The 22342-nt window shown below is 44.7% G+C and overlaps 1 protein-coding gene across 2 annotated transcripts in view; it reads left to right on the top strand.

Moving 5' to 3' along the window:
- Positions 1–22342, top strand: part of CPNE2 (copine 2) — a 476132-nt gene that overhangs the window by 124938 nt on the left and 328852 nt on the right. For both annotated transcript variants that reach the window (XM_033943760.1, XM_033943758.1), the window contains exon 4: positions 18480–18554. In XM_033943760.1, the coding sequence (XP_033799651.1) occupies positions 18480–18554 (75 nt within the window). The remainder of the gene's footprint in view (positions 1–18479; positions 18555–22342) is intronic.

The following is a 22342-nucleotide window of genomic DNA, read 5'->3' as shown; positions in this document are numbered from 1 at the left end:
CATATGGAAACAGATACCCCCTCTGCAACACTAAAAGGCCTTACTCACACAAAAATCTCCAATCACACAACAAGTAGTGACTTGTGAAGTGGAACGAGAGCCTGAGGAGCGTGGCTGGTCTGGAAATTGTGTATGAGAAGCAGTGAATCTGATACCCCTGACGCAGCGAATGAAGCGAAACGGAGGGTACCCCATTGGGTTTTGTGGCTGCAAGGCCCAGGAGGCGAGCTTTGGACTAAGAACATCCTGGAAGCCAATAGCAGCTAAGTTGTTTCTCTATCTGTCTTCTATGCAAGATCCTGGACTGTAATGCTGTAGTGCTCATTTGTTCACTTGATCACGATTTTGGGCTGTGAGGCCTGGCGTGCTGTTTGATATCACTCTGCAGGCTGTCATAGTGCTTTTTTCTACATTTTGTTGGGTATGCAGGAGTGTTTTTTCTGAAGAAGTGGAGTTTTTTTTGCCAGATGAAGCAGAACTGAGGCTTTTTCTCCACTTCTTTTTTCTTTTTCTTTCCTGCTGTTATATGTTGTGTGATTTGGAGATTTGTGTGTGAGTAAGGCCTTTTAGTGTTGCAGAGGGGGTATCTGTTTCCATATGGGGTTTTGATATTGAGTAGAGTAGTGAGTTTAACTGACCCTGATCTCGAGTTGAGGAGTTTATTCCCCCCCCCACATTCCAAGTGACAAAGTTAACCAGGATCCACGGTCACTAACCATTCCACATACTCCACCATCAGTAGCCATGGAACCCGGCCACCCCAGCCCCTGACCAGGCCCCACCAGAGCATCAGCTGACCATCCAGTACCAAATCTGGGCAGAGAGTACCATCTCCCCCCCCTCCCCATCTCCCAATCCCTCCCCACCACCCACCTTCCCCCCTCCCCCATCTAACATCCCCACTCTCCAGTACCCAACACAAAACTACATCTCGAGACCATCTAAACCAGGGGTGCCCAATACGTCGATTGCGATCGACAGGTCGCTCGCTCAGGCGCCCCCAGCCGATCGCAGAGCAGGTTCCCTTTTCTTTTTTCCCCTCCTGACTGGCCCACCTCTTGAAGAACGCCAGCCAATCAGAGTGCTGGCAGGGCGGGGTGAACGTCGGTGGCGTACCAATGGGGGGGGGGGGGGGCGGTCCGCCCCGGGTGCACAGCCGGTCAGGTCCGGGTCCTCCTGCCCTTCCTTTCCCCCAGTCCGCACTCGGGGCTTGCGCCTGCCTGGTCCTGTGCTGCCGCCCAAATGGTGCTGTTGGTTCTCGTGAGACTCGCAGGAGTTGACTGCACCATTCGAGCAGCGGTGCGGGACCAGGCAGACACGCTCCGGACTCGCGTCTGGATTTCACTTCCGGCGCAGAAGGGGGAGCCAGCCGAGCTGACACCATTCGGGCAGCCCAAGACCAGGCAGGCGCGCTCGGGGCTCACACCTGCCTATTATCGCCGCGGCAGATGGGGACTTGGATGGCTGTCCAGCAGGGAAGGTTGCCGATGCAGCGCTGGACCGCCAGGATTGCATCAAGGTACCGGGGGGTGAGGGGATGTTTAAAATATCAGAATAGCCATCTAGGGAGGGAGGGAGGGATTTTAAAAGGTACTGAGGGTTGGAAGATGTTTAAAATACCAGGTTAGCTGTCTAAGGAGGGAAGGAGGGATTTTAAAAAGTACAGGGGGTATGATTAAAAAAGGTATGATTAAAAAAGGGGGTATGTAGGGAGATGATTTAAGGTACTGGGGGCATGGGGGATGGTTTAGGGTACGAGAGGGGTATGGGGCCTGCCTGCCTGCCCTGTGCCCTGTCCCTGCCTAGCGGCAGTGGTTTGGGGGAGGGCAGGGAGACAGAAGGAAAGAAGGGAAACAAAAAAAAGAAAGGGGGCATGAAGAGAGAAAAAAGAAAGGGAGGCAGGGAGAAAGAAAGAGAAGGGAGAGAGGAAGAAAAAGTTGGGGAAGGGAATGAGGTCTGGAGGAGAGGAAGCATACAGGCTGAAAAAAGGGAAGAAAGATTGGATGTACAGTCAGAAGAAGAAAGTGCAACCAGAGACTCATGAACACCAGACAACAAGGTAGGAAAAATTATTTTATTTTAAATTTAGTGATCAAAATGTGTCTGAATTTATATCTGCTGTCTATATTTTGCACTATGGCCCCCTATTACTAAACCGAAATAGCGGTTTTTAGCGCAGGGAGCCTATGAGTGTTGAGAGCAGCGCTGGGCATTCAGTGCAGCTCCCTGCGCTAAAAACTGCTATTGTGGTTTAGTAAAAAGGGTGGGGGGGGGTATATTTGTCTATTTTTGTATGGTTGTTACTGAAGTGACAGTGCATAGAGTCATCTGCCTTGACCTCTTTGAAAAAACCCCGGAATAGGAATGATAATTAACATTTTCTCAGTGTACAGTGTGCTTTGTGGTTTTTTAAAAATTTTTTATTGTTGGTAGATCATTTTGACTTGGTCATTTTAAAAGTAGCTCACAAGCCCAAAAAGTGTGGGCACCCCTGATCTAAACAGATCTCAAAATCCCCCTAAGGAAGAAGCAACTCCACCATCCCAGCCGCCCCAATGCACACCCCCATCACCCCAAATATGTACACAATAAAGATATGCAATACACTCCACCCAGGTCCCCACCGCAAACAGCCTTCACAGATAGGACCCCCTGCCCTCCCTACAGCACTCACCCTCCACACAACCACAGCACAACCCTCCTTGATAGTCCCCCCGACCTGGCTGCAAATAGACTGTCCGGGTCCACAATGCAGTCTCCATACTGACAACTGCCCTATATATCACACCTGGCCCTACTCTCGCATCTCCACCGCACACGTACTCCCCAACCATTCCTCCATCCCTCCCAAAAAACACTCTCCCTACAACCACTCATTGCCCACCTCCCTAGTTAGGATCCCTCAGCCCCCAAACAGCAGAGGCCGTCCAGTGGTGTCAACTGCCTGCTCACTTGGGCTGTCCCAGTGGCTCTCTGCTGACTGCACTCCGCACCGTCGCTCCTCTGGTCTCTCGCCACAATCCGGATGGTCCAGCTCTCTCCTCCGCTCGCTCTCCAGCAAGACCCCCCTCAGGAAGGTTAGGAGCACCTAGTTCTTGTAACACCGACCAGGCCTCTGCCACTGTATGGACCCGTCTCGTTGCGCTCCCCACCATCAGTGCCAAGGCAAAGGGATAGAGCCACCGATATCGGAGGCCCTCTCTGTGGAGATAGGTGGTCACCGCTTGCATATCCTTCTGCTTTCGCAAGGTGGCGGCAGCCACATCCTGATAAATATCCACTTTCAAGTTATTCCATTTGTAATCCCTCTGCTTCCGCTCTGCATGGAATATGTCCTTCTTCACCCGAAAGCTGCCCAGGCACAGAACAATGTCGCGGGGCAAGTTTGATTTAGGGCACCCCAAAGCCCGATGCACTCATTCTATTTCGATTTCCAGCACCCTCCCCTCACCTGCCAGAGCACTAGTGAGGATGTTTGTCAGATGTCCAAGGCCGTCTGGCGGGCATCCTGATAAGCACTTTCTTCCGGCACTCCCCCAGATCCGGAGATTAAACCGTCAGGACCTGTTTTCCAGATCTTCCAACTTGTCCCATAGCGCCATCTCCTCTGCGCGTACTCCTGCCACTGCCTGCTGTACTTCTATAATGTCCTCAGTCATGGTGTTAACATGTGCTTCCACCGCATCTTGCTTTTTCATGAGCTCCCCCAGGTCTTGTTTGAAATCTGTTACTGCTTTTGTGACATCGTGGTGCAGGGACTGCATTTCTTTACAAATGTCCAGCAGCAAATCTCTCAGGGAGTCCGGCGCCTGCACACCACTGCCTGGCTGATCCAGGAGTTCCATGCCACCCCCCAAAGCAGCCTCCAACACCGCCATCTTGGCCGCTTGCGTTGGGCTTACTCCCACTGCTTTCGGGGCTCCTTGCTTCTTTCCCGCAAACCTGTAGCTATCCAACTTTCTCCTCATGGACATCCTATGCGTCTGTCAGCCAGTCGCGGTAATTCGGGGGTCGCAGGAGCTGCTAGTGGGGCGGTTGGGGCAAAGTTTTCCACGGCTCCACCGGATCTCCCATCAGGGTCTCCTCCTCTATAGCAAGTCTCCCGGGCACTCTACACCCTACCACCCCACTCTGGTGTGCTCTGCTAACAAGTAAGGCCAACTAAGTCCTCTCACAGGCAGGAAAGTAGGTCGGAGCTGCTGCAGGTGGAGCTGCTGCTGCAGGTTTCGGGTGATCTCCCACCCAAGCCTGGGAGTCGTAGATTTACTGTTAACACTTACACTTTGTTGCCATCCAGGGTAAGGGAGAATGCTTATAAGCAACGCAAAGGGAACACAAGGCACTGGGCCACCTGGAATCAATGGTGGGTACAGCTCCCGATCTGTACAATCATCCGACGGAAGAGTGTGGAGCCCATCAGTCAAGTGGCTATCAGAAAGTGCACTCTCTCGAGCTCAGGCTTGCGATCTCCGCGATCCAGATCTGCAGAGTCTGCTGGTGTGAACTGCAGCCCACGCATGAATTTCATTTTTGTATTTCAATCGCACCGTTTTCTTTACTTTGTACCGGCGGGGAAGATGTAAGCCCAGGAGCCGCACACGCACCACGTGGTCAGCGGGCTGATGTTCCGGCGCCCCAATGCTGTCCGAATTGATCCGTCTCGCTCTGCTTTTTGGATGTCAGGGAGCCTGAAGAGTTCATCCCTCGCTAGTACCTAGTGAAGAAGCTTAGAGCCTCTGCTGGCAAAAGTTACATCGGGGTAGCTAGTGGCTGAAGACGGAGCCTCTGCTCTAGGTTGCCATCTTCGTCGGTGACGTCACTTCCTCTCCTACATTTAACTTTATAAGAACTGTTATGTGTCAGACCAAAAGATCCGTGAAGGTCATGTACGCAGTGTATCTTTTTTGTGAGCATTGTCCATCTAGTGGTGTCCTAACTGGAAAAAAGTTGAGAATGGATTATAGCTTCAACAGCATTTAGTGTACCTCACCCTGAGCTACTACAGAGTCATCAGATTCTCTCCTTCTCTATCTTAAATGTACAAAATATATCTGTGAACTGCTGGACACTTTCCTTTCTATTTTTTAGCTATTACTGTTAAATTTAAAGTGATGAATTGGAACAATACGTACATCAAACTTTAGTGTGCATCAGTGGTGGTGTATAGAAGTTTTGAGCTTTTGACTACAGATGTACACTTCTCCCTCTGTATTCGCGGTTTCAGCAATCGCAGTTTCGATTATTCACGGTTTTTAGCTTGCTAGCTTCCCCCCCCCCCCAATTATGTCAGCTTGCATAGAGAAATCGCTGATTCCAAGTGTTTATAGAGAAAATTGCTGATTCCCAGCACTTTCTTCCCCCCCCCCACTGTGTTTTGCCTCTCCTTCAGGAACAAGCCAGGTCTCCCACCATGCTATTCTTGGTTTCACCATATTCACAGTGGTTTTTAATAGAAAAAAGTGAATAACATGAAAAAGTTATTTGCGGACAGTCTATTTACGGTTTTTCTGTATTCACGGGTCTGTTAATCACCTATCACAGCGAATACGGAGGGAGAAGTGTACACCACTTCTGTTGCGGATACACAGAAGTCCATACTTGAGCTGTTAATTCCCATTTCCTGCGAACTGCAGAAGGATATCCCTTTAAGAACTTGAGAGCTCCCCTTCTGCAGTGGAGCACAAGCACTCCCCTCCCCACCCCCACCTCCAGTTATTCCTTTTGCAAGCAAACTCAGAAGGTGTGCTTTGCTCTGCTCTGATTTTTTTTCCACCAGACCTTTGAAGTTCTTCATGGCTTTGGTGCTTGAAGGTTCCTTTCTTGGGCATACTCTGCTGTGGAAAAGAAGCAGTCCCATATGGGAGGACTGCTGTTCTCAGAACAATCTGAGTTCTTGCCGAACTTCTTGCTTGGGGTCTATCTTCATGGTGGCCATTTTGGATTTTTAGCAATCTGATTTAAAAAAAATTTTTTCTACTTCAAAACTGTTCATTTTATCAAGTGACCTTGTCTGATGGATGCCCCAGATTCTACATCAGTTGTGCAGAGTTGCTTTGTTGAAGAGCGGCTGTGTTCTTTGTGCCATGAGAGAGAAAGGGCAAGAGATTTGGGCTCAGCCCTCAGTCAGTTCTCCAAGTCCTTGGAATCCCGGAAGAGATCCTGCTCTGACAAACCGAGTAGCGATGAGGTGAATCGCAAGCATGTGGTGGTGGAGGATGCGTCTCTTCTTCTCCAGTCTGGTGTTATGCAAGGCTTCTCAGATTTTGTCAGCCTTTTATGGAAAGCTTGCTTGCTTTATTAATTAATTAATTTATAACATTAATATTTCACTCTTATCAACATTTCTAGGTGGATGCCAACAAGCATACAGGAAGCGCTGTGCTTCTTACAGGCATATCTACTCCGCCTAAGGGGGGATCTTTTTCTTAAGGTGGTGTTCCATACCACACTGGCTCCCAGTGTCCTTGACCCTTCAGAGCAGGATTTGGGATGATTGGAAGTCCCTTTCCATGCCATTGGTTCTTCTGTGCCGGATGATATGGAATCCCTTTAGGGGTCCAGTATCTAGGGGGCTGGTTCAGCAGAGGATCACGGAGGTGCATTGCCTTTTCAGGTCAGTTTCAGTCTTCCTTGTCAGTGCTGATTCCCTGTCTGTACTGAAGCTTGATGCCCAGCAGCCTTCCACCTCACAGTGCTCTGTCATGTGCGGCACTAATGCACAGATGAACTTTTTTCTGACTTACCCAGATCTTACCTCTGGTCACTGACATAGTAACGTAGTAAATGACAGCAGATAAAAGACCTGAATGGTCCATCCAGTCTGCCCAACATTCACACTCATTGTCCATTCATTTTTAAATTGTCTTTTCTTTAATATTTCTTGGTAATAAACCATAAAAGTTCACCCAGTACTTTCTTTTTAGGTTCCCACTGCTGAATTTACCATTGAAGTCCACACCAGCCTAACCTAACCATTCTGTCACTGGAGCTTCTATCAAAGTCCTCCCCAGCTCATCCTAAACCAAATCATTATATACGGGATGCCCAATACCAGCCTTAGTTTGTTTTTATACCATTTATTTTCCAATTAGAGATCCTCTGTTTGTTCCATGCTTTTTTGAATTTGTCACTGTTTTCATCTTCACCACCTCCCTTGGGAGGGCATTCCAGGCATCCACCACCCTTTCTGTGAAAAAGAATTTCCTAACATTACTCCTAAGTCTGCCACCCCACAACCTCAATTCGTACTCTCTAGTTTTACCATTTTCCTTTCTCTGGAAAAAAATTGTTTCTATAGTAATACTTTTCAAGTATTTAAATGGCTGTATCATATCCCCCCTTTACCTTCTCTCCTCTAGAGTATACATATTCAGGTCTTCTAAACTCTTCATGTATGTCTTTTTTGGTGCAAGCCTCATACCATTTTTGTCGCTTTTCTCTGGACCGCTGCTATTGCTACACAGCACTGAGCACTTTACCTGCACTCCTCACTTTGATACAAACAATAATCTATGTTGCTTTTTTATTGTTGATTAACTGTTTTATGTTATTCTTTTAACTTGTTTTTTTAGATTATTTTAATCCATCCATGAACTGTGACATGTGGAGAAAAATTTTGGAGATCAGGAAATGATGCGGAGGAATAACAGTACGCAGTGAGCTGTGAAATCCAAGATGATAACGTCAATTTGGAAACTGGTCGAGGAGATGACTTGGACGTATGGAGAGGAACAACTGAGACGGCCACTGAGGACTCGCCGTTCTGTCCAAATAGATATGCAATGCTCTGGCACAGTCCAGGATGTGTAGTCGCTCGGCCTCTGGAGAAGTGTGCGGTGGTGGATGAAGTAGGCAGCACAATTGTTTGGTTTAAATGAAATGCCGAGATTACTTTAGGCAGGAATTTAGGATAAGTCCGTAACAAAACTTTATCATGAAGAAATTGTGTATATGGACTATAATATACCAATGCATGGAGCTCCCCAATGCGGCGAGCTGAGGTAATGGCTACCAGGAATAGTTTTCTATGTTAGAAATTTGAGAGGTATAGAAGAGCGAGGTTCAAATGGTGGAGCCATGAGAGCCTGCAGCACTAGGTTGAGATCCCAGACCAGCACAGGGGGCTAGATGGGAGGGTGAAGACGTAGAAGTCCCTTGAAGAACCTTTTGACCACAGGATGGCGCACCAGAGATATATCGTCCACTAGGTCATGGTAAACTGAGATGGCCACCAGATGATTGCGAATTGAGTTATATGCTAATCCGCTGACTTGCAAAGTGGTAAGGTAGCGGAGGACTGAGCCAAGGGTGATGAGCTAGGGTGAACATGATGTGTAGAACACCATCACTGAAAATGGTTCCACTTGGCTGAATATGAGCGTTAAGTCGAGTCTGCTCTAGAGGCTAGGAGAATGTGAAGGACTTCAAGAGGGAATGCTGAATCCCCCGTCAGTGAGGAAGCAGAAGCCAGGCTGTCAAATTGAGAGATTGAAGATTTGGGTGAAGTAACTGCCCATCGTGTTGTGTGAGAAGGTCCGGGGACTTCAGGAGAAACCACGAAGGCTGAGAAGCCCTGTTGAGGAGGATGGGAAACCATGCTTGCCTGGGCCAATATGATGTAATGAGGATCATGGGTGCATTGTCTGAGATTGCCTTTTGAAGAACCTTTCCAATCAACGGAATCAGAGGAAAAGCATAAGGGAGATGCTTGGACCAGTGGAGGTGAAATGCATCCTCTGCCAGACAGTGTTGCTTTCCATACCTGGAGCAAAATTTGGGACATTTGGTGTTCATCTGGGACGCAAAGAGGTCTATTTGAGGAGTTCCCCACTTGGTGAATATCTCTCACGTAACTGTGATCTGAAGCGACCATTCGTGAGGACTGAGTTGTCTGCTGAGCATGTCAGCGAGCTTGTTGTCTTTGCCTGGTAAACTGCATGCAATGTGGACTGGAGCTGGATAGCCAGATTCCAGATGGAGACTGCTTCTCAGGACAACTGAGGAGAGCCCATCCCACCTTGTTTGTTGACATACAACATGGCTACTAGGTTGTCTGTACGTATCCTGATGATGTGATTGTGCAGGTGGTGTTGGAACACCTGCAATGCAAGATGGATGGCGTGCAGTTCCAGGAAATTGATGCTGCAATGTGCAAGCGCCGGGGACCATGTGCCCTGCATGGACCAGGAGAGAAGATGAGCCCCCCATCCCTTCTTGGAGGCATCTGTTGTGATGGTGATGGTAGGTTGAGGGGGATGAAATGGAAGTCTGTGAGAGAGAGGATCCATGTGAAGCCACCACTGCAAGTCCTGGAGCACCTGGGGCGTTAACTGCAATTTTTGAGAAAGTGGTTGAAGAAACTGGTTCCAGTTTGTTTTGAGAAACCATTGAATCGGTCTCATCTTGAGACGAGCAAACTGGAGAAACTGCACCGTTGCTGCCATGTGACCCAGCAAGGTGATAATGTCTCTGGCCGTAACCCACAACCCTAGGTACCAGCCGGTCATTTGATGTTGGAGGACTTGGGCTCGCAGGGATGGTAGAAAAACTGTAGCTAGTTGTGTCTGGAAAATTGCTCCGATGAATTGTAACGTCTGAGACGGGATGAGATGAGATTTTGGAAAATTGAGTAGAAATCCCAAATGGAGAAGGAGGTTGACTAAACTAAACTAAACTAAATCTTGGGTTTATATACCGCATCATCTCCGCAGATGGAGCTCGACACGGTTTACAAGGTTAGGGGAGGAACGGAACTCCAATGTAATTATATAAGTAAGAGAGAAGAGAGGTTAGGTGTGAGAGTGCCAGGAAAGGGACGGGGTTACGTTTTGGAGAAGAGCCAGGTCTTCAGAAGCTTACGGAATGGTAGAAGGGGGCTCAGATTGCGGAGAGGGGAAGGGAGACTGTTCCAGAGCTGAGTGATTCTGAAAGGGAGGGAAGAGCCAAGTTTACCAACAAGGGAGATGCCTTTTAAGGAGGGGTAGGATAGTTTTAATTTTTGTGTGGATCTAGTGGAGGTTGGATTTGAGGAATTCCAGGATAGAGGGATAAAAGGAGGAAGGATACCATGGAGGATCTTGAAGGTTAGGCAGGCACATTTAAAGTGGACCCTGGAAATAACGGGCAGCCAGTGGAGTTTGGATAGGAGCGGTGAGACATGGTCAAATTTACTTTTTGAGAAGATAAGTTTGGCCGCGGTGTTCTGGATTAGTTGGAGTCTGTGAAGGCTTTTGACGGTTCAACTCAATGCTTGGCAAGTGAGGCTGGGCATCGTAGCTGAAATGAGCCAGTTGTCTAGATAAGGGAAGATTGACAGGCCTTGTTTGCGAAGATGTGCTACTATGGGGATAACACATTTGGAAAATACCCTTGGTACTGACGAGAGGCCAAAAGGGAGAACTTTGTACTGATAGTGACGGTTCAGAAATACAAAGCGAAGATATTGTCTGTGAGATTGATGGATAGAAATATGGAGATACGCATCCTGAAGCTCTATCGACGTGAGCCAAGCATCGACTTGGAGAAGCGGAGCAGTGGCGGATACCGTGAGCATGCGGAACTTCTCTTTCAATATGAATTTGTTTAAGTTCCGAAGGTCTAAAATCGGACGAACTCCTCCAATTTTCTTTGGAATGAGGAAGTATCTTGAATAAAATCCTTGTCCCCACTGAAGTTCCGGAACCGGTTCCACTACCTGAATGTCCAGCAGCCGAGACAACTCTTGTTGCAATGGAAGCAGGTAAGATGGTTGAATGAGCTGATGCGATGGAGGGGGAGCTTGGAAACGAAGTCGGTATCCATACTGTATGATGCGCAAGACCTGTCGGTGTCTGTGGTAATACTCCGCCAGGTATTGAGAAAAAACTGCAACCGAACTCCCACTGGGATAGCTGGAAGTGGAAGGTTTTCAAAAAGATTGTTGGGGCTTCTGTCCAGTAGGCTGAGAGGGTTTCTGAGATCTACGGTCTCGTGGAGCCCGGGCTGAATATTGCTGTTTATAGGGCCGAAACTGCTTGTGAGGATAGGACGCATACTGTCTGGCAGAAGAAAACGATTTCCTGGGATTAAAATTCCGTTGAGGAGGCTGCTGTTTTTTAAAGGTGTGTTTAGAGTGATGCGCGGTATCCTCTTCCAGAGTATCCAGGGTGGTACAATCCTCCTTAAGACCCTCAATAAGGTCTTTGACTTTGTCTCCAAATAAGCTGTCACCCAGGCAGGGAGCATCTGCCACTTTCGCATGGACGTCCACCCCCAATTTAGAGCACTGCAACCAGGCCAGCCTCCTGGTGCAAATACCCGTAGCCGCCCCCTTCATAGTGGTGTCAAATGCATCATCAGCTGCTCTGATCAAGTTTATGGAGCATTCCTCGAAGTTGGAGAGAATGGTGTTAAAAGCCTCCTGCGTGGGCACCGATAAGGTATCGACCAATTTTCTCATATCTTCCATATTAGCATATAAATATTGGGTGTAGAAGAATTGATGTACTGCAGTTTTCCCAGACAGCATGGAGTTTTGGTATGATCTTTTCCCCATGCTGTCCATGATGCACATGTCTCTGACTGGTGGAGTAGATGCAAAATCCTTGGAGGATTTGGACTTTCTTAAAGCGGAGCAAACTACCAGTGATTGGTGAGGTAGTTGTGATTTGCCGAAACCCGCTACATCCTGTACTTTATATTTATGCTCCAAACTTCGTTTAGTGATCCTGGATGTGTATGGAGTGTTCCAAATTGATTTCTGAGATTCAGCCAAATTTTCATGAAGGGGCAACGAAATCACTTCTTTTGGAATGTTAAGATACTTAAGTACTTGAAGCCTCTTTTCCCTGGGGTCAGGTTGAGTGGCGAGATCCTTACAAGAACTGAAGCAGAACGTGACCTAGGGGTGATCGTCAGTGAGGACATGAAGGCTGCCAATCAAGTGGAGCAAGCTTCATCCAAAGCAAGACAAGTCATGGGTTGCATACGCAGAGGCTTCGTCAGCCGAAAGCCGGAAGTCATTATGCCATTGTATAGATCCATGGTGAGGCCCCACCTGGAATACTGTGTGCAATTCTGGAGACCGCATTATCGTAAGGATGTGCTGAGACTGGAGTCGGTTCAGAGAATGGCCACTCGGATGGTCTCAGGACTCAAGGATCTCCCATACGAGGAACGGTTAAACAAATTGCAGCTATACTCACTCGAGGAGCGCAGAGAGAGGGGGGACATGATCGAGACGTTCAAGTATCTCTCGGGCCGCATAGAGACGGAGGAAGATATCTTCCTCTTCAAGGGTCCCACGACAACAAGAGGGCATCCGTGGAAAATTAGGGGAGGGAAACTACGAGCTGACACCAGGAAATTCTTTTTCACAGAAAGGGTGGTTGATCGCTGGAATAGTCTTCCACTACATGTGATCGAGGCCAGCAGCGTGCCTGATTTTAAGGCCAGATGGGATCGTCACGTGGGATCTATTCACAGGGCAAAAGAAGAGGAGGGATCTATTCACAGGGCAATGGTAGGGGAGGGACATTAGGGTGGGCAGACTGGATGGGCCTTGGCCCTTATCTGCCGTCTATTTCTATGTTTCTATGTTTCTATATGACGTGTCCTCAGGGGGCGATGCCCTATCCCGCTCAGATGGAGTAGCTTCATGAGGTAGCGAAGAGAGCAGTGGATCTGCCTGCATATCAGGAGATGGAGAACGTGAGGAGGATGCATATGATGAATGGATCGCTGCCTCCATAGAAGAGGTCGTGGAGATAGAGTCAGAGAGATGGGCATCTGACGGCTGGACCAGGTGAAGAGGAAATGTGAGCTGGTTTCCCTGTCCGACAGGCTGAGAGGAGAGGAGAGGAGGAGATGTGGAAAGCAGTTGTTGCTGCTGAAATAGCTGGAACTGCTGGAAAAGTTGATAAAGTGCAGGCTGCATAAGAGGCTGAGACTGCTGAGGAAGCAGAGGAGGAATTAATTCCTGGTCTGGTGCAGTAGCAGACAAAGAATGAGGAGAACCTCTAGACACCCCCGAGGAAGAGGAGGAAATAGAGGAAATTATGTGTTTAGATTTCCTCTTAACTTTCCGTGGTGGACTTGTTAAGGCAGATTTCTTACCCTCAGAAGGCTGCTGTGCACTATGCCGGTCTGGGGATGTTGAAACCAGTGCTGCAGGCTCTCTAAGAAGAGGAGCTCTGTGTTGACGGCTGGATTCCTTCGGTGCCGAGGGTGGGACCGAGAGGGATCTATCCTGCACGTGTGGTGCAGATGGAGCAGTGGCTGAGCCAATAGGAAGCGCTCCTGCATGTGACGTCATCGGCACCGACGTTACACACGCAGGAGATGCTGGTGCCTGAGCCGGCTTGTGAAGGACAAGCTTTGGCATCTTGCGAGTCGACTCCAGCGGTTCTGATGCCCCTTGCAGACAGGTAGAGGGGAGAACGGAAGCCACTTTGGGGGGCTGCTCTAATTCTTTAAGTTTCAGCGCTCTAATCTTCAATGAGCACTTGTTCAATTTAGCGCAATGAGCACAGGACATGGTCCGATGCTGGGGCCCCAGACATCGGATACAAGAAGCATGCTGGTCAGTCACTGACATCTTCTGACCGCAGGTGGAGCAGCGCTTAAAGCCAGGTTTGACCTTTTCTAACATTTTAAATAAAAGCGCCGCAAAGTCAAATTCCTGAAGAAAGACAATTTTGGAAAAAGAAATGAATTAAAAGTTGAAGCAATATGTATAAACTGCTGACACTGTTGACTACCGAGTCTGATACTATCGCGGAAACTTTTAAAACTAGTTTTTCAGTTGGGGATTTGTTATATATACTAGGCAGAATGGATCCAGCTGACTTCCGATTTTTTTTTTTTAATCTTTATTAATTTCATATCTTAAAATCAAGTACAGTAAATGATGTTTAACAATTGAACATTTAAAAACACTTGAATTCTTACATTTGATCGTATCATCCTAAAATATTTTACCCCCTCCCCCTCGTTTAATATATATATAATTATCTATTTCTTTAATAATCAAATTTTCCCTCCCTCCCTCCCACCACCCTCCCTCATATTTCATATATTATAATCAGTGAAGAATATTTTTAATCTATCAATGGCCTCCACACATCCTGAAATTTGCTATGATTTCCTTTTTGGACAGCTAATGTCCTTTCTATTTTATAAATGTGGCACACAGAGTTCCACCAGAAACGGTAATTGAGTCTATTCCAGTTTTTCCAGTTGTACGTGATCTGTTGAATGGCATCCCCTGTTAAAATGAGCAATAATTTATTATTAGAAGAAATTTGTTTCTTTGCCCTCATTTCCATGCCAAATAATACTGTGTCATATGATAATGCCACATGATTTTCTAAAAGGCAATTAATTTGGTTCCAGATAGATTTCCAAAATTCTAGTATATATGGACAATAGAATAACAAGTGATCTAAAGTCCCTGCTTCAAGATGGCAATGCCAGCATCTAGCAGATTTAGAACTATCTAATTTTTTTAAACGAACAGGGATCCAGAAAGCTCTATGTCGTAAGAAAAACCACGTTTGCCTCATAGACACTGACATTGTACATTTTATCCTCCAAGACCAAATACGTGGCCATTGAGATGCCGTAATTTTGTGGTTAATCTCAATGCTCCAAATGTCTCTAAGACCAGTCCTTGGTTTTTTATTCAATAATCCAGATATTAATTTGTACCACTGTGCAGCCTGGTGTCCCAGAAAGTCCGCTTAGAAGCATAGAAATTCTAAACTATATTGATTATTAAGATTTTTCCATTCAGGGAACCCCACCTGAATGGCCTGCTTCAGTTGCAGCCATTTATAACTTTGTGATTTATTCAAGCCAAATTTTTGTTGCAACTGTGAAAAATCAAGCAGTTTACCATTGGACATTACATCTTCAAGAGTACGTATTCCTGCTATTATCCATTGCTTCCAGACAATCTTAAATCCGCCGATTCGAATCTTGGAGTTAAGCAGTGGCGTACCTAGTATATGTGATACCCGGGGCCCATCATTTTTTGACACCCCCCCATCTGTATGAAAAACATGATTTTTAGTAACAAGCCACATGTCACACATGAGTACCTAGGAAAAGGCAGCATCTTACATACTGCAGTGAGCAGAACAACATCAATACACCCATTGTAAAACTAAACAAGCCAGACTAGTACAGATCAATCCTGCAGTCAATCCTAACAAAAATCATGTCTTTCGAAAGCACAGAACACAGAAAACACCTTCGCCTAGTATGGAATATGTAATCACAAACTAACCCCTCCCTCTTTTACAAAACTGTAGTGTGGATTTTAGTCACAGTGGTAACAGCTCTGATGCTCATAGAATTCTGAGCATCAGAGCTGATACCACCACAGCTGGCGCTAAAAAACGCTCCACAGTTTTGTAAAAGGGGGGGATAAAATAGAAATACATAGACAAAGGTTAAATTGAACCAGTAAAAAGCTGGACTCTGCATACAGTGCACCACAGAAACAGTGACACCTGTCTCCTAAAGCAATAAATAAATAGAAAATTTTTTTCTACCTTTGTCTTCTGTGGTTTCTGCTTTCCTCATCTTCTTGTAACTCTCTTCCTTCCATCCACTGTCTGCCGTCTTTCTTCCCCTATATGGCATTTTCTCTCCTTCTATGCCCCTTCCAGAAACTGCATGCCTCCCCCTTCCATCTCTCCTTTCACCCCCATTGGTCTGGCATCTCTCTCCTCTCCTTCCCTCTCCCACATCTCTCCTCTGCAATCCCTTTCCCTTTTTTCCCTCATTTTCCTTTTCAATTTATTTTCTGTATCTGTCTAGATTACGTTCTTACTACCCTCATCAATGTCCTTTTTTACTGTCTACCTAAAGCTTGCCACCTCTTTCCCTCACCCCTCCAGTGTTTTCCTAACTCAATCCTTTAATCCCCATCATGTGCCCTCCTTTTATTTATCCCCTCCTTCCATCATGTACCCTCTTTCTCCAACCCTTCCATCTAGTACCTTCTCTCTCTGACCACTTCCATCCAGCGTCTGCTCCCCTCTTTCTCTCCTTCCATTTCCTTCCTGCATTTGCTCCCTTATCTCTCCCATATGCACTTCCATCCAGCATAGGCTCTCCACTACCATCCAATGTCTGCCCTTTCTCTCGCCATCCACCCCTCTTCAATCAGCATCTGCCCCCTTTCTTTCCCTCTAATATCCTTCCCCCTTATGTCTCTCCCCTTTCTCTGTACATCAATTCTATTAGCACCACCCTTCCATACCACCCTGCCCCCTTTCTTTCCCTCAACCACTCTTCCATTCCAGCACAAAGGAAAACAGATATTTGGTTTGACCAACAATTGCAAACACTAAAGCAGCAAGTAAAACAAGAATAAAGTTAAAGATGCCAAACTGAAATGGCAAGAGAAATCAAGAAGAATACAAGTGCAAGCTGAAAGAGAAACAAAAAAAAATACTGCTCCACCCTAATAAAAAAAAATACTACTCTACCCTAATAAACCAGCATGGACTAGACACAAAAGTGCTAGTCAGAATCGTCACTAACGCACTAATCTCATGACTCCGCACCTACTTTGGATGCCCTTGCTCACCATTTTCGTTCAAAAATATAAACTATGAGAGACTCAACACTACAAAATCTATCAGTCACATAAACTTGCCAAACCCTCTGGGACAAGCACACCGAGCAAACATGACATGGAGCTCATTTACTTTACCTACCTGGACTTAATTCAACCATCTATTTAAGAAATATGCTCAAATACTCTTCCATTGATTCTTGTCTCCTAGCCCTAATGTCCAAAGCACCAGAAGCAGTCCACAGACTCCCTAAACCCCCTTTCTCCACTATACAGTTTTCTATTGAAATCAGAAAAGGTCTTACTAATGGCCCTATCAGTAAACTGAAAGTCCTCCCTGGCATCCCTCACTTTAGTAATAGTGGCTTTTACTTGCTTAATACTGATATACCTAGCTAAACTAGCACTAGCCTTGTTACTATGTGCCCTCTGAAATTCAAAATCAGCCAATTGCATCTGATCCAATTCCCCCTAATTTTCTGCAATTGTATAAGGACCTGGGGATCCAAGATGTGCTTGTGCTGCAACTCTAAGAATGCAGTCTGTCTCGCAAGAATAAAGAATAACCCTCTCTCTCTGTTTCTTAAAGCGTGCCCCGACTTAATCAGGACCCCTCGAATTACAGACTTCAAAGCATCCCACAGGACCCCATCAGACACTGCCCATCATCATTTGTCTCTAAATACATTCCAGTGGTATCCCTAATGTCTTGATCCACCTCAGGAGCTGTTAACAATGACTCATTTAGCTTCCAATATTGTATACCCCCTCCCTCAGATGTTCCCCGACATTGACTGGACATGGGAGCATGATCTGAGATCTGAATACTCTCAATATCTGCATTGGTCAAAGTTCCCCATTGATTTCTGTGCATCCATATCCCATCAATCTGGGTATAGGTTTGTTGAGCATGTGAGTAAAAGGTATAATTCCTCTGACTCCTACACGCCAGCAATCTATTGGGCCCAAATTACTCATAAACATCTGGAATGCCTTGGTCAAAGATTGCTGTCTGCCCCCCAGCACACCCCTCCCCCCAAAGCAGCCCCCTTTCCCTCTCCCCCTCAACTTCCCTGTGCAGCAGTAGCAGCATTTTTCCTCTTCCTTTATACCGGACGTGTCGCAGCACCCGCAGGAGACAAACCGGCGCTGAAATAGCCACACGTGCCGCAAATGAAACACAGCCATGGAGGAACAAATCACGGTGGCAGGGATCACGCCGTTTCAACTGCGCATGCATGAGTAAGGGTTTTATTATATTAGATGCTCAGTCTCTATTCAATTCCAAACTAAAAGTTCCTTTTTGAGGCGGCTGTTAACTCTTTTAACTCCTTATCAGTTTAATACCCATTTTATTTTAACCATTCTCATAAAACTAATTTCCTAACCTTTTATTTGTCCTATTTGTCTCTTGAATAGATTCCTTTTATATTTTCTTTCAAAAGTTCTGTTGGGTTGGAAAGAATAAAGATGCATGGAGGACTGATGGTATCCCTAGCACTTATAAGCCTCACAAAAGCTTTTCCCCTCTCTGTATTTGCAAAGGAAATGCATGCAGAAAGCTAGGGGAGTGGGAGTATCCTGAGCACATATGCTGGACCCACCATGCTATTGATGCTCTTTTCTACCTGTTGGCATCATACAATGAGTGGGACTACAGTTGGGGACAGTGTTGGAGAAAAATGGTGGATTGCTCTCATTTACTTTGCCAGTTTTCAAGCCTAGACTGTCAGTACCTTAAATTTTAAAAAAAGACCAAACTGACAATATCAGCTGGTTAAAATTCTACTGACAGCAATAATACTAAGATGCAGCAACTATATCATAGATATAAAATTGTGCTGCTAATGAGAATTGGTGCAAGGTATAGCTAGTAATCTCTTGCTGTTTTTCCATATTTTTCTGTTTTCTTTAGATTGTTTCCAGTAAGAAGATCACTCGACCGCTTGTTTTGGGGAGTGGCAAGCCAGCTGGGAAAGGCCAGATAATGGTATAGTCAATTTCTCTTTCTTTCTTTCATCTTTACTTTTTGGTATTATGACCTAAATTTTTAAAAGCCTAGGTCCTGATTCATTAAGCATTTTTTTCCCACATAGTGAATTGAGAAGACCCTTGATGAATCAAGCATTTATTTACACTCCATAGGAATTGTGCACCAAAATATTGAAAATTCTCTGAGGATAAGCAGGATACAGAACCCTAACAAGTGGGTGCATATTGCACTGTGCATGTCTTCCTGCCTGCTGCTGATGTGTGTAACCTAGCCAGTTGCCATTTACCATGGAGTGAAGCGGATGCACTTTTGTATGCTCCCTCAAAATTTTGGTTTTCTTTGATTTTTGCAGTTTTCTTTCATCCAGTGTGTAAGTCCTGTCATCTGTTGTGTGGGGACCATTTACAAATCCCTTTTTAAATTTTCCCTAGAAATCCACCACATCCAGTTGTGAATCTCATCACACTTATTGTAAACTGCATTGAGTACCAGTTGAAATTTGCAGTATTAAAAAAAACTGTAGGAGAGACCAAAAAAAAACTGTGGAGTGACGATGTTCCTGAAATGGACTTTATTGAAAATATCAAAGTTCTAAAGATACAATTAAATAATCCACCTAAAGATATGCATATGCAGACAATATCCAGCTCCTGCATCCAATAGATACTAACAAAACATCTGATATCCAAGATATTAATGAGAAACTGGATCTAGTTTATCACTGGCTGAACACGAATAAATTGGCGCTCAATATTAAAAAAACTAATATTATGTTATTTCCATGGAAAGAAAGTTCCGTTCTTCCCGCTCCAATTTCTATAAAAAACACCCCCTCCAATCAGTCAATAATATAAAAATTTTAGGGGTGATTTTCGATAACAAATTAAATTTCCACAATCACATCAGCAATATTGTTAAAATAACATTCTATAGATTACGTAAAATTCGTTCAATCTCCAAATTCTTATGTCCAACGTCATTAAATATTCTAATTCACTCCTTGGTGATCTCTAAAATAGACTATTGTAACGCACTCTTCAAGGGAATATCATTAAATGAAATTAAACGGCTTCAGATTACTCAGAATATTTCCATTAAACTTATTACCAATTCTTGAAAGTTTGATCATGTTACACCCCTTTTAAAAAATGCACATTGGCTTCTAGTTATCCATAGGATAACATATAAACTTTGTTTGCTTACCTTCAAATCCCTTCTCAATAAAACGCCAGCATTCATATATAAATGCCTAATTTTACTTTCAATTTTTCTCCTATAGTGGTCATACTAAAATCTGAGACTCCTTTGCTCGACTTAACTGCACCACATTATGCCTTATTTAACACGCTTCTCATTGTTGCTGTGCGACTCATATTATCTAACTGGAAATCGTTTGATTCCTTAAACGTGCACTTTTGGTACCAGTCTGTCCTATTACAACACAAGCGTGAAATGCTGATCTCTGCTGCTATTCCCCTGAACGCTAAAGTCCATATTAAATGGGCTAAGTTCACCGAATACCTGAATTCTCTCTAATGCCTTACCGCTCATAAGTTAATGCCTAACGTCTTTTATATCTTATATCTCTCTTTCCAACTTTTTCCTCTCTCTCTTTCTGGCCTCTGGGGGACTTTCTCTTCTCTTTCTCACCCCTTGTTGCTTTCTTACTTACCTTTCGCCCTCCGTCATCACCCTTCTTTTTCTTTCTTTTCCCTCTTCTCTCCTGACTTTTTTTTCTTTCCTTGAATATCTTCCCGCTACTTATCACAACACCATAGAATATTTTTACCTCTGATTATATGTATCTAATGATTTTCTGTTGTGCTTGAATAATTGTTTTTACTCATTTATTGTTCCACGATTATGGTATTGATATTGATTGTTTGTTTCTCTCCTTTTTTTGTATTTTGATAAAATTTTCAATAAATTTTCAAGAGAAAAAAAAAAAAAGAACTATGATTAAGCGATTAATCAAAAGAATTAATAAACTTGAAACTTGATAAAATAATCCACATAAAATCCTAAAGGACCTAGTCCGCTGAAAGCTTAGGACCCAACACGGTCCGCTTTTCAACAAAATAGTCTTCTTCAGGGGGCCTTATAAATAATAATAGGGTACGTTTAAGAATAGTCCAAAATGCTGCCGTCCGCCTCATCTTCGACCTAAAAAAATATGACCACGTTAGTCCCTATTACACTAAACTCCACTGGCTGCCGGTGGAGGCAAGGATCATCTTTAAATTCGCCTGCCTCTGCTTCAAAACCCTAGCAGGCTCTTCACCAATCTACCTATCTGAGCATCTCGAAATTGCAGGCCCCTCTCGTACAAGAAACACTTACCTGTTTTCCTTTCCTTCCCTGAAGGGCTGCCTCTACAAGAAATTCCTTGATAGATCCCTAGCATTCCAAGCGGGCAAATGGAACAAATGCCTTACAGCCCTCATCTCCAATTCCCCCACCTATCAAATATTCAGAAAGTCAATCAAAACTTACCTTTTTGACAAATTCTTCTAACTTCTCCCCCCCTCTTCCCTGCCTCCTCCTCTGATCTCAACTCACCTCCAGTCTCTCCGACTCCCCCAATCCTGTTAGCCACTAAATGGCTTAGCAAAATGGATCACTCAATCCAACTAACTTTCCCGTCTTCGTTACTCCTCATACTAAATGCCTCTGCTCTACCATATCGAACATCGCTGTATGTAACATCGCTGTATGTAACATCGCCGTTTGTAACACTGCCGTATGTAACACCGCTGTATGTAACTCACAGCAAATGTAACTTCATTGCAAATGTAACTTTGCTGTAAAAATAACTTCACTGTAAATGTAGCATCGCTGAAAATGTAACTTCGCTGTAAATGTACAGTCTCTTCATCTGTTAACCGCATAGAACTTCCATGGTAATGCGGTATACAAGAATAAAGTTATTATCATTATTATTATTACATTGGAATGATGTGTAAACAGTTTGAGGCAATAACTGTGATGTTGAATCTAAGGGCTCCTTTTATCAAGGTGCACTAGCGGGGTTAGCGCGTCGGACATTTAATCACACGCTAACCCCTGCGGCAAGCCAAAAAACTAACGCCTCGTCAATGGAGGCGTTAGCGACTAGTGCAGCAGGTGGTTTAATGCGCGGTATTCTGCGCGTTAAACCCCTACCGCGCCTTGATAAAAGAACCCCTAAGACTGTGAGTGACATCATGCACAAAGATAATGTAGGTGCAAAAAGTAGACTAGGTGGAGTGATAAGACTAAAATAAGTTGGTGAAAGACTGTGATGAATGTAAAATAAAATAATGGAGAATAACTTCAAAGAAGTGTCAACATAAAAAAATGTTTTAAAAAAATGGAAAATAACTCTAAAGAAATGTCAACGTGTAGAAAAGGTAAAAATATGATCAATATAAAATGCAGAGTGAAAAAAACTCTAAGAGGTAAAGATAGTGACCATAATATGATATGTAAGCAGTAACTGTGCTGGGAAATAAATTTGTAAGAACATGAGGAGAAGAAAGGAAAAAAGAGAAAACACTATGCAGCACGACATACATACCCTGAAAGTCCTAGGGTAGTAGATTTGTGGAAAAAACTAATTGGTCCAGAAAAAACATGAATTAAATAATTAAAAACACATACCCAAATTTCATAAAAGAATAGATAAGTTAGAATTTAAAATTCATCACTAATAATAAAACCCTAAGCGCACATGCGCACTTCAACCTGTGTGATCCGTGCTCTGTAACTCCGTGGCTTCGCATGCACAGTAGAAGGAGTCGGCGGTG

Source organism: Geotrypetes seraphini, chromosome 4, assembly GCF_902459505.1.
Source record: "Geotrypetes seraphini chromosome 4, aGeoSer1.1, whole genome shotgun sequence".
Classification (NCBI taxonomy): domain Eukaryota; kingdom Metazoa; phylum Chordata; class Amphibia; order Gymnophiona; family Dermophiidae; genus Geotrypetes; species Geotrypetes seraphini.
The sequence above is the reverse complement of the archived record's forward strand: the minus strand, read 5'-3'. Positions and strand labels throughout refer to the sequence as shown.